Source organism: Siphateles boraxobius, unplaced genomic scaffold (genome assembly GCF_051911475.1).
Source record: "Siphateles boraxobius isolate OS27281-9 unplaced genomic scaffold, OSU_SipBor_1 8, whole genome shotgun sequence".
Taxonomy (NCBI): domain Eukaryota; kingdom Metazoa; phylum Chordata; class Actinopteri; order Cypriniformes; family Leuciscidae; genus Siphateles; species Siphateles boraxobius.
This window is the reverse complement of record NW_027509208.1, coordinates 8,431,826-8,444,189: the sequence shown is the minus strand read 5'-3', so window position 1 is coordinate 8,444,189 and position 12,364 is coordinate 8,431,826. Positions and strand designations below refer to the sequence as shown.

The following is a 12,364-nucleotide window of genomic DNA, read 5'->3' as shown; positions in this document are numbered from 1 at the left end:
GTCTACTACATACTCAAGTACCCGTGGTGTTTTCAGCGTCTCACAAACAATTTGAATACATGATGAATACACGAACATTTCCAGAGCTGCTCTGAGAGAACGCCTAATGAGCATTTTCATCATTTTATTTGGGAAAAAACATTGTCAAATAGGCTTACACTTTGAAAAAGGTCTTCACTACAACCCGTCACAATAAAAGTTTGGTTTAACTAGGAGAAATTATGACAGAAATATATTACTATTGTAGGCATACAATAGAATGAACTTCTCAAAATAATAATAACAACAACAATAATAATACAATTTATTTAAACATTAATTAAGGCATATATTTTTTTGTCCATGGTTTAATTTAGTAAATCTGTTTCTTGCAGCTCTTCCCCAAAAAATAAAAGGACACAAGTTTAAATTTTCATTTGATTGCCACTTTCATTTTGATTGATATTATTCTTAAAAATGGTTATAAATTATTAATGTTAAAAATGATTTTTTAATCTAATTCATTATCAATTATTGAATTTAATTGATTAGAGATGTTCTATTGAAATTTTAATAAACAAAACAAACAAATGGTTTCAAGTTTGTTATAACAAATGCATTTGTTCAACCCCCAAAAAAACCTGTTTTCTTTAATTTAACTGTCATTTTAACTGATGATAATAATAATAACCATAATTTAATAATACCATTTATTTAATAATTGATTAATACTGTAAACCGTAATATTTTCTGAGACATTATCATACTGTAAAAATCTCATACCATTACAACCCTACATGGGAGAGTCCCCCACCCCACCCATTGTTCACCCACCCCCCACTGTCAAAAAAGTAACTCAGTAACTTTTACTTGAGTAAATTTTAAATGAACTACTTTTTACTTGAGTAGATTTTTAGACCAGTAATTTTACTTGTACTTAAGTAAAATTTCATTGAAGTAGTACTTTTACTTGAGTAGAATATTTTATTACTCTTTCCTCCTCTCTGGCATGTCTGGATTTTATTGGCCTAAAACATTTATATGCCACTAAAACATGTGACGTGCCAGTGGATAGTGGCATGTGCAACTGACACTTGCGACGTGCTTATGGATTGCGTCATGTGCCACTTGTATGTGCCAGTGGATTGTGGCATGTGCCACTAAAACTTGTGACGTGCTGATGGATTGTGTCCTCCTCCAGTAGTGACTGACAGATGAGTTGAGCAGTTATACTGATCTAATTGTTATACTAAATCCTAAACAAATACCCAAATTTATTGATAAAAAAAAAAAAAAAATTAAATGTAAATATATATATAAACAAGGAACATATTATTGATTAAATGTACTGCCATTAAGTGCGTATGTTACACAATCTACATAATGCTCCGGCAAACAGCGGCATGTGTTACTAGGTTATTGGGAGGTGCCACAACATATGGCGACATGCTCCGTATCTGTCAAACTGCTCCGAGACAAGGTTGAGGATCCAAATGCAGTTTAATAGAGTAATCCAGAATTGTGGTCAAACATGGGCAAAGGGTCAAACACAGGAAGGCAGTCCAAACAAACAAAACACACAAGGTTGGGAACAAGGCAAACGGGTAATCCAGCAGAGAGTCCAAAAAACGAAATACAGGGAACCAGAGAAATGCTCAAAGATGCAGTGCAACAACGTACAAAACGACGCAGTGATTGAATGTAAAAACCAGGCTTATAAGGGGTGAGCTAAACAAGGTAATGACAAACAGGTGAATGTGATCAGTGATGATGAGTCCGGGCAGTGAGTTATGGGAAATGTAGTTGTGAGGGAAAAACAACAATCTGAATTGAGCTGATGACTGTTACAGTATCAGTGTCAGTGCACAATATGACGCAATCCATCGGCACGTCACAAGTTTTATCCATTGGCACGTGCCAATGACTCACACGTTGTTGTCGTTGATGTTGTTGTTGTTGTTGTTGTTGTTTTTAACTCTTAATAGAGGAGAGTCTGCTGGCAAAAAGAGAACGTGAAAGTCACAGAGCTCGTAATAAAACGAGAATCAGCATTGGCTTGGCTTTTCGGAGATAGCGAGAACTGAGGGATTTGAAAGTGACACCGAGATTTTACTCAACAGGTGAGTGAGGTATTTCATTGAACAGATGATAAACTGTCATATGTAGCTCTCTAACAGTGTTCATTGTAAAGTATTATCTATTCTATTGTGAAGGGTTATTACATTATGGGGTTGTGCCAATAGTGCTGTACTGGAATTTATTTTCAAAGAAGTACTGTGCCTATAAAAGGGTATTGCTCAGTGGTTCTCAAACCTTTTGGTCATGCTGGTGCTCCCCACCTCACCTCTGTCTACCAAATATTTTCACAAAAAAATATAAAACATCTGCAATTTTACTCTGCAATGCAATTGAAACTGTCACAATCTCTGTATCATGGTTCCTTGTTGTGTGGACTCTTATTTTGCAATGCATTTTCTGTTCTACTTATATCATTACTTTCCCTTTCCTGTTTAGTTCCTGTTAACTTTTGACTTGTTTGTTACCATAGTGATTAATTCCATGGATTCAATTCCACAGTTTCAGGTGTGCCTTGTTAACCACTTGTTATTCTGTGTATATATTCCCCAGTGTTTCAGTCTCGGTTTGTCGGTTTTTGTCTTTGCAAGTTGTGTGAAGTTGTTAAGTACCTGCTCTTTTAATTATGTTTCATGCTCATGCTCCTGGGTTTGACCCTCTATTTGGATTTTGTTTTTGGTTTCAATAAATACTGCTGAAACTGTAGTCTCACCTCTCTTTGTCCCTGCATGCTGCCTACATGTAACTGAAACATTGAAAAATACAACAGCAAGAGAAAATAATAGATCAGAACATAACTTTTAATTTAAATAATTTTTTTTTTTAAATATTGCAGTGATGCTTTGTATGAACAATATAATCAGTGGCTACAGTCAGCTGCTTTGACAGCGCCTCACGAGCTCAGCTTCTTGTATGTTCTCGCCGGAACACAATAGCAGCTAGTGAAGACCAAAAAATACTAATGTATTTTTATACTTTGCCCAAAAAGGTAGAGAAAAATTTATCATTAATCATATGGTTGGAAGTTGTTCAAACATATACATTGTCACAACTAATAAAGCACTGACGGAATCAGGGAAATGTATCCCATTTAAAATGTATATAGAATTTAAAGTTTGTGTATTGGTTCGTTTTGCAAGCAACCAAAAAATTAAAATACTTGAAAAATGTACAAAGAAAAAAATGTACAGCTGACTAAGAAAACTAGTCAAAAGTAAAAATACAAAACTATACACAAACATCAAGTATATTTCTTAATACAAAGAAAATATCTCAACCAGGGGTGCATCTGGTACTCACAAACAAAACTATGGGTGCTCCAGAAAGCGAACAAAATATAAAAAATGGTAGATGGATACTGTTGTAAAACAAAAGAAGAAAATCCAAGTCCAGGCACTCGCATAGTTAGAAAGGCCTTTATTGTAAGACAGGGCTTAAATCTTAAAAAACACCAATGCGTATCAGCCCAAACAGGACTTCGTTAGGGTGCTAGACACTAGAGAGTAAGAAGTAGTTAAATAGATACACCTGTGATCAGGGTTTGAAATTAACACCTGCCAATTGCAGGTAGAAGTCAACTGTGGCGGATATTGCTGTCAAATCACTAGTCAATTTTGCATGTTACTTATGTTTACTTTGCTGGGGAAGTTTGTGTAAGCCAAATCTGCGCAGCTTTAGCACAAATACCAAACTCGTGAGTCATCATGATAAATACAGCGTGTTGCGCAGAATCTGTGCATATCTGGCTTACTTGAACATGCACGTCGCTACGCAACAAATAACGGTGCTCTTGTTCATTTGCATTGAAGCAATAGTGAATATTAAAGGACAATTCCGGCCAAAAATGAACATAGGGGTAAATAACACAAGTGTACCGAGTCGACCGTTCTCTGGGATGCGTTTTCATGATAATTGAATGTACCCAGTTTTATCTTTAGTTTAGTTTTATCTTCAAAAACAAGTTTTCAAAAACACGTTTATATATATATATATATATATATATATATATATATATATATATATATATATATAAGCTAATTTGGTTTCTTTTTTCTTTTGGCTAGTAGAAGTTCTGAATGGCCGGTAATTGTTTAAAAAAAAGTTAATTTCAAACACTGCCTGTGCTTTACTCAAGAGTAGGGTTGGGTACCGAAACGCGGTGCCAATAAGGAACCGGTTCCGACGTAAACGGTAGTAAGAACGAAAATTTCGGTGCCTGATTTAGGTGCCTCACTCTCTGTCATACATGCGCTTCATGACTCACACACACGTACGGTCTCTCCTTCCGCCGTGCGCGCTATACGGTTTGGAGCGCAGTCTCTTCTGTCTCGCATGCGCGCTCTGTGCTGATTGTCTGAAGCCCATATAGAATCACGCCAAAGCATTGGCTGATGCTGCGGGCACCGCCTCGACGTTCTCTTACGTCGTCATATTATATTGGCGCACGCGTCATCTGCTCCTCATATTTCTCTGCCGAAAAATGAAGCTTGTCGGCAGCGCGAGGAACTTGCAGCGAACGCAGCGTCTCGTTCCCTATTCAGAGAACATGGGAACCTGGAGCCATGTCGAGATTAGATTACACTGGTAGTAATCTCTATTAATCTCCAGTATTATTACATTGTTTGATACAATATTGTTTTATTTGATATTATGTAAATGTGAATTTTTATTTTATACTGGTTTATTTATTATTACCATATGTTTACCATTTAAGTTAATATTGTGTCCAGTTTGGCCCTGTAAATAAAAGGGTATTATTTTTTGACAAAGTGTGTGCGGTTTCGTTTTCTTAAGTACCGTTTCAAGAACCGTTTAAGCACCGGAACCGTTTAAAAAATACAGAGTAGGTACTGGTATTGGATAAAACCCAACCGATACCCAACCCTACTCAAGAGACATCTAGTGGTCAGATCCTGAAATGTATGGTCACAGGTGTATCTAGAGCCTGGACGTGGATTTTCTTGTTTTACAACAGGATCCACTTACCATTTTGGATATTTCTTAATACGTTCAATACATTTCTACTACATTACAAAAAGTAACATTAATTTTCATTTCTAGCACCAATAACACCCCATATAATAGACAAATTAAAGTACTATCTAATCACTACATTTATTTAATAAATGTTCTTTAAAATTCTGTTTGTCTGATAAAAACATTTATGGCATTTTTACACTATTAAGCAGCACATTTGTTTGTTATATTTGTGCAATAATGGACTCAGAATGTAAATGCCATTTATTCTATAAATTTAGCTCAGTGCAAGTTCTGTAAACAGAAGTTTATGATTTTCTAATGTCATTGTTCTCTCAATACTGACACTCAAAAAAGATAACACTCAAAAGCAGGATTAAAATTCTCGCTCTCGTTCTTGATGATTTAGGAATTTGATCAACCTTGGAGGAACTGGAAGCTTGCAAATTTTCTTCAGTCTATTGATCCCAAGCAGTTTGCGAATTTTAAGTCTGCAGAGCTGCATGAGTGGGCGTGGAGGCACTGCAATCAGAACCAGCAAATGAATACACAGGTGACTGAAAGAATTTGCATATATGAATAATTTAAGCAAAAGATATGGGTGCACATACTTGATTTCTCTTTGATGCATTGCCACTCGTGATAACTGTCCAGATGTTCAATGAGTCGTGCACAGAGTTTCACATGCCCAACATAGTCAAGCAGTACATCTATAATCGGTCCTGCCCAGTAGGAGTAGGTTTCGGTGGAGATCACCTCACAGAACTAGTAAAAAGTGTACAAAAATGTGGTACTATACACAATTCAGAATAAAATAACAATTATACTGTATGTATTGGCTTCAGGCCACTCACCTGAACACAGGTCTTTTCCGTAGTTTCATCTAAATCATATCTTACATTACGCCTGGTCTTTATAGGAGGATGAGGATTGCTGCCATAAACACAATAGAAACATGACAAGGCATCACAGCCATTATCCATCAGATACTTCAGTAAGGTCAGATACTTCAAACAGAACATAACAGCCGCTGGAAAGGTAGTTGGGTGAGTTGGGATGTAGGCATTGACATTAGCACCATGTTGCACCAGCAAAGTCACTGTCTGTACGCAACCCTGCCTCAGGGCCACCAGGAGCGGGTTGAACGTGTCCAGGTTTGGGTTAGCACCAGCCTCCAGGAGCATGGTGGTAGCATCGATGTTGTTGTTCATGACAGCGAAGTAGAGAGCTGTGCTGCGTCGATCTTCATACATCATAGAATGATCCTCAGACAATGTGGCATTGACATCAAAGCCGGCCTCGATCAGTACCTCGAGAATATCATTTCTGTTGCGCTCCGCTGCTAAATGGAGAGGGCTGATACCTGCACGTCTCACTCTGGCCTTACTTGTGGCTGGGATCAGCATGGCTACAATGCTAAAAACGAGACGTTTTGTGTTCTTGAGTGTTGCCTTGCTAGTGTGCACCAAAATACAATTGAATGTCTTGTTAGAATTTAACAACATTAGGGTGAAATGACAATTATACAATTGGAAAATTATTTCGTGAGAAGACTATTAATGCGTGTAAACCTTGTAGCTTGTATGTATAGTGATACTTGGCAATAATGAAAGTTTAAGAGAACCAGTACTAGGGTTGGGAACCGAGAATTTGTGTAAAAAAAATAAATGCATAAGTGGATGACATTCAGGCTTATTAGGGGCCGTTCACATAGTTTTTAATTTCACTGCACTGCATTTCCATTGTTTTTTAATGTAAACATTCATGCACATAATGGACGTGTTTGACTGTTGTGCTCCCATCTTGCATCTTTTACAGTGTCTTGCCTGTTCTAAAAACAGTGTTCGAGTTCAAGTTTAAAAATTCAACTTAAAGTCCTCATGAAATCAAAATGGACAATTTCTATTTATTATAAATTATTTATCCGTGCATATCATTAATCAAAATAACTTCTGCTCCCTCTTGCAACGATGTCTCTTGTGCTTTCTGATGACGTGTCAACTGGCACAGGATGGGACAACTCAATCAGGTTATCCAAGGCAGATGGTGTTTCCAGAGCATACCTTTCATTCTGTATACAGTCAGCCAACCCATGCAGGAGCATATCCCACGGTGCCTCCTCGTTCCAGTTGCATTGAGCATTCAGCGTGCGAAACACAGATCCCAGATTGATTACCTTGTTGCAGCTCTGCCAACACCCGTACCTCTTCCAGAGACAGTCAAACACCTTCTTCAGCTCATCACGGAATATGTCATCCCCATTGAGCTGCTAGGCCAGTCAGCAGTCAGCCAGTTCACAAAAGCCACTTAGATCTCTCTGATAGGAAGGCAGACGGCTGGAGAGCAAAAAACAGAGAGCACTTGAGCACAGAAATGAACGTTAGGTTAGGCGCAGTCAACGGGTCAGCTGCCTCGGTCTTCAGTTGCTGGAACTGGGCAGACAACTCTGCAACCTGTGTTACCAAAGCCTGAACTGTTTAACCCGTTGCCATGATCTGATCCTCTTGGCGTTCTATACGAGTGCTGTTGCTGTCCAAAATGTCTCAGCTCAAAGCACTCGCTGGATCCATCTTGGTCAGATCGTTATTTCAAGGGAAATAACTAATAGATCCAGTAGCAACATATGCAACCAAATAGGGTGTTTATTAAACATAAAATCAATACAGAAAACAGAACTTAGATGGTCAGGTGTTGAAGAGATGCGATGATGAAGTAACAGGCTTTGGCAACGCGGATCAAACTGCAGCGGGTTGGAGAAGCAGGCTGCCGACCAGTAGAGCCAAAGAGTTATCCAGGAACAGTGATGACAACAGGTAATCCAAAAAAGAAACAAGAACACAAGAACAGGGAACACTAAACGTCAAAACAGGACATGAGCAACAAAAATATGACAAAGATTGACTGCAACCGCAAGGGTAGATATTGGGGAGAACGAAATGAGTACCAGGTGTTGTTGGCCTGTCAGCGCAATGAGTTGCCCAGCAACGCTGACAGCCAACCAGGCCAGAGACAGAAACACAAAAACATGCCAAAAATTAACACAGAAACATGAACCGTGACAATGAGATCACAGCAATAGCAAACCACAGCGAATCAATCAATTCCTGATGGACAAAGCCAAGTTCGAGAAGCTGTTTAACTCTGACATACATTACAAAAGGGAAGAATATATTATCGCAACTTCTGTTTCATAGCGACTTTAAAAACGCATGTCTCACACTAGACCCTGAAAAAGACACAAGACGATCAAAGATGTCAGTCTAGTGAATGTTTACATAAAAAACAACAGAAAAGCAGTGCAGTGGAAATGCAAAAACACATTCTGTATGACTGAGGTGCCACTGAGCAACACACCTAACCCTCAATCACTCTCCTGGTGCCACAGCAAAGTGTCCTTGGTTTGCAGTGTGTGTTTTCACTACTCATTCACTGCTCCTGATGTGTGTGCGCTAACTTGGATGGGTTAAATGCAGAGCACAAATTCCAAGTATGGGTTACCATACTTGATATTTCAGAAGTCACTTTCACTTTCACTCGAAAGAACTGCTTAACATGTATTGTGAAAATGATATAATTATATAATCATTTGACATTTAAAATGCATTTCTTTTTTTCAAATATATATTCCTTAAAAATACTAAAATATTTGTTAATGGAGTTGTTTAAGGAATTTAAATTGTTAAGAGGAACCAGAATCCGGGATCATTCAATTCTTTACGATTCCCATCCCTAAACATCTCATGCTATCAGGAATTATGCTATGGGATGATTAGTTTAACTGTTAGGCGAGAAAAAGACCCTACACACATTAAACTAGAAGGGTTAACAAGACATGAAGAAAGAAAACTTATCTTAAATGGTATTTTGCAAATAAAACCATTTACTACTTGAGTTAGCTTGAGTTTTCAGGTGATAGGTTACAGGATTAGCACCCTCTTGCCACAGCATTGCTGTAAAGAACCCATTGAGACTTACTTAGTTTCCCTGGCATTTTTGTAGGCACACCCGAGGACTTTGCTGAAAATTAATGCAAAATCATGAGATATACTAAACCTAAACTATTAAGAACCAATGGCCTTCGCACACAAATAAGTTGTTTAGATAAACTGTGACCTGAGAACATTTCTCCCAAATCAAATTCATTAATTTATACAAATTCCTTAAGTGATTTCCTAATTCATACCCATCATTGCCACGCTGAGCAGCAATATGAATTGGCATCAGTCCTGTTTTGCCCGGCTTGTTGGCGTCTGCATTTTGAGATAGAAGGAACTCTACAATGTCCTCATGACCATTCTTACAGGCCTCATACAGTGCTGTGGCTCCATCTGTGGCCTGGCTGTTGAGATCTGCACCTGATTGAGTTGAGATGCATTACATTTGAGATGCATTACATCACAAAGCAACAATGAAACAGAAAGGAAAATGACAGTGAAGTCAAAGATGTTACCATTTTTTAAAAGCATGCGAAGAGCATCCACTTTTCCACTCTGGGCAGCGACAAAGATAGGAGTAATTCCGTACATGTTGGGCATGTTGACTTTGGCTCCAGCTTTCACTAGTATCTCACAGATTTCCACATTGTTTCTGCAAACACTCTCATGGAGAGCGGTCCAGCCTTGAATACAGTTCTTATTCACAGAGGCGCCGTAATTCAGTAACATGGCAACCATTGCTGGGTTCTCCTTCTCACAAGCTACAGATATGTATAGAAATGATACAATTTCCATCACACCACTGAAGGTCTTATTAAATGTGAAACAAAATAAATTTTTGTGGATCTGGGCTGGTATGCAAGGCTTTTAAACCTAAAAAAATAAGCTGAATGTAAGGAATTATAATTAACAAGAATTCTAGAATAATTAAGAAGAAAACTCTATATAAAAAAAGCAACATCAAGATTTAACAAAATTGTTTTGGGGATGAAAAAACCTGAAATTTGCAGGGTCAAAGGCCATGGATGGAGGGATAGATACCTTTGTAAAGGGGAGTCTCCCTCTCCACATTTGCAATTTCAGGATCAGCCCCATTCCCCAGAAGACTCTCCACACATGCAAGGTGTTCCATGGACACAGCTAACATTAAAGCAGTCTTCGACTTCAAAGTGCGCTGGTTAACCATGCCAGGTTGAGCTGTGAGAATAGTGTTCATGATAAAAGCCAGAACAATTGGTTAGAGCTTGGCTAAAAAAAGTGAAACAGTTATTTTCAAATGAGTGCACTCTACCTCTCAGGAGAATTTTAATGCATTGATCTTGTCCATAATATGCCGCCTCGTGTAAAGGAATCCATCCATCTTTATTTGGTGAAAGAAGGTTGCAATCGGGTTGCTTAACCAATAGCCTCACTGTTTCTACATCATCGTCCAAAATGGCCTTAACAATAGGCTCAAGCTCCCTAGAGAAGACACCGCTTTTATTTTGATGCATGAAGTGTTGCAGGTGAGATGATGTTCATTATGGCTCTTGCATATGTAATATTAAAATGTATATAACATATCAACTGTTCCATGTGCAGCCTGATGTCATTAGTTATACGTTTACAAGTTTGGAGTCAGTAAAAAAACAAAAAATTTTATTCAGCAAGGATGTATTAAAATAATCACAAGTGAAAGTAAAGTTGTTTAATGCTTAAAACAAAAGTTCTCTATTTCTGATAAATAATTTTCTATGGAACTTTCTGTTCATAAAATAATACTGAAAAAAATAATAATTTAGGTTTCCACAAAAATATTAAGCAACACAACTGTTTTCAACACTGATAATAAAAATAAATGTTATATGATATTAGAATGATTTCTGAAGGATGTGAAACTGAAGACTGGAGTAATGTCTGCTGAAAATTCAGCTATTCCATCACAGGAATACATCACTTATAAAATATATAAAAATAGAAAACAGTTATTTTAAATGTAATAATATTTCACGATATTAGCGTGGATTCAGGTTGATTAGGACACTTTTTCCATCTCAATGGCAAAAAGTGTGCCATTCACCCTGAATTCCCTACTGTTTTTACCGTATATTTGATCAAATAAATGCAGCCTCGGTGAGCATAAGAGACTTATTTTAAAAATATTTAAAAAATTATACTGACCCCAAACTTTTGAACGGTAGTGTACATTTTTGTACATTTGCATATACCGTACACTGAAACAGTACATTCTGACCACAAAAGCTAAAATGTAAAACTATTAGCTCTGGGAATGTAAAATCTTTCATGAATCCTTTATATTTAATATCATAAATATTATATATAATATGTCTTCTGCTGTTGTAGCCTATCTGCTTCAAGGTACAACATTTTCTGCATACCTCAGTTGTAATGAATGTGTTTTTTTTTTGTTTTTGTTTTTTTTGTTACTGTTGCCTTTCTATCAGGTCGAACCAGTCTGGCCATTCTCCTCTGACCTCTGGCACCAACAAGGCATTTTCGCCCATAGAACTGCCGCTCACTGGATATTTTCTCTTTTTTTCGGACCATTCTCTGTAAACCCTAGAGTGAAAATCCCAGTGGATCAGCAGTTTCTGAAATACTCAAGACCAGCCCATCTGGCACCAACAACCATTCCACGTTCAAGATCACCTTTCTTTCTTATTCTGATGCTCAGTTTGAACAATCGTCTTGACCATGTCTACATGCCTAAATGCATTGAGTTGCTGCCATGTGATTTGCTGATTAGATAGTTGCATTAACGAGCAGTTGAACATGTGTGTACCTAATAAGGTGCCCATATAGGCTATAATATATTTATTAGCTTCTATGAAAACATACAAATAATCACACTTTTCTTTACAAACGTTATAATGAGATCATACTGTCATGTGGGCAATTAGATGATCACTCACTCTTCAGGCTCAGGTGCGATTTGCATAGTTCCATCATATCTTCGATACGCCACCATTCGCTTGCCAGAACCAGTCACAAAGTGACTCACCGAACACACACCATGTGGTTTTATTGTTTCACTTTTGGAGAAAAAGGAGTTGCATTGAGATGGGTAAGGTTAATTTAATGCTGCCTTAAATCTCTACCTATTGCACAATCACATTTTCAGAATTCTAAGAAATTTTCATAATTTCAAATTAAATTACCTTTAAATATTATCTAAATTAAACCAAAATCCACAACTGGAAGCCTAGAGGTGGATCCAAACAAGTAGATTGGGGCACAGCAAAGGATAGCGTCTATTTTTATGCATGGTGGCATGTGAACTTGAACTACGCTTGTACTTTATAAAGTTTTCCTTTAAATGAAGAGGAACAGGTGTGAAGCACTTGTGCCAGCCATTGAAGAAGCTGCAGTAGGCATCTGTAAGTGATCTTGTTACACTC

At 37.6% G+C, this 12,364-nt stretch overlaps 1 protein-coding gene across 7 annotated transcripts in view; it reads right to left on the bottom strand.

Moving 5' to 3' along the window:
* The window catches only part of asb2a.1 (ankyrin repeat and SOCS box containing 2a, tandem duplicate 1), a 47,299-nt gene that overhangs the window by 26,263 nt on the left and 8,672 nt on the right, over positions 1–12,364 (bottom strand). For 2 of the 7 annotated variants that reach the window (XM_077219442.1, XM_077219443.1), the window contains 9 exons: positions 11,879–11,998; positions 10,258–10,427; positions 10,008–10,163; positions 9,482–9,727; positions 9,215–9,386; positions 9,007–9,048; positions 5,886–6,447; positions 5,643–5,796; positions 4,098–5,553 (listed from right to left, as the gene is read on the bottom strand). In XM_077219442.1, coding sequence (XP_077075557.1) covers positions 5,408–5,553; positions 5,643–5,796; positions 5,886–6,447; positions 9,007–9,048; positions 9,215–9,386; positions 9,482–9,727; positions 10,008–10,163; positions 10,258–10,427; positions 11,879–11,998 — 1,768 coding nt within the window. In that variant the 3' untranslated portion in view covers positions 4,098–5,407. Of the gene's footprint in view, positions 1–4,097; positions 5,554–5,642; positions 5,797–5,885; positions 6,448–9,006; positions 9,049–9,214; positions 9,387–9,481; positions 9,728–10,007; positions 10,164–10,257; positions 10,428–11,878; positions 11,999–12,364 lie in introns of those variants that run through there. The other 5 variants (XM_077219446.1, XM_077219447.1, XR_013199854.1 and 2 more) reach the window with 4 other exon arrangements.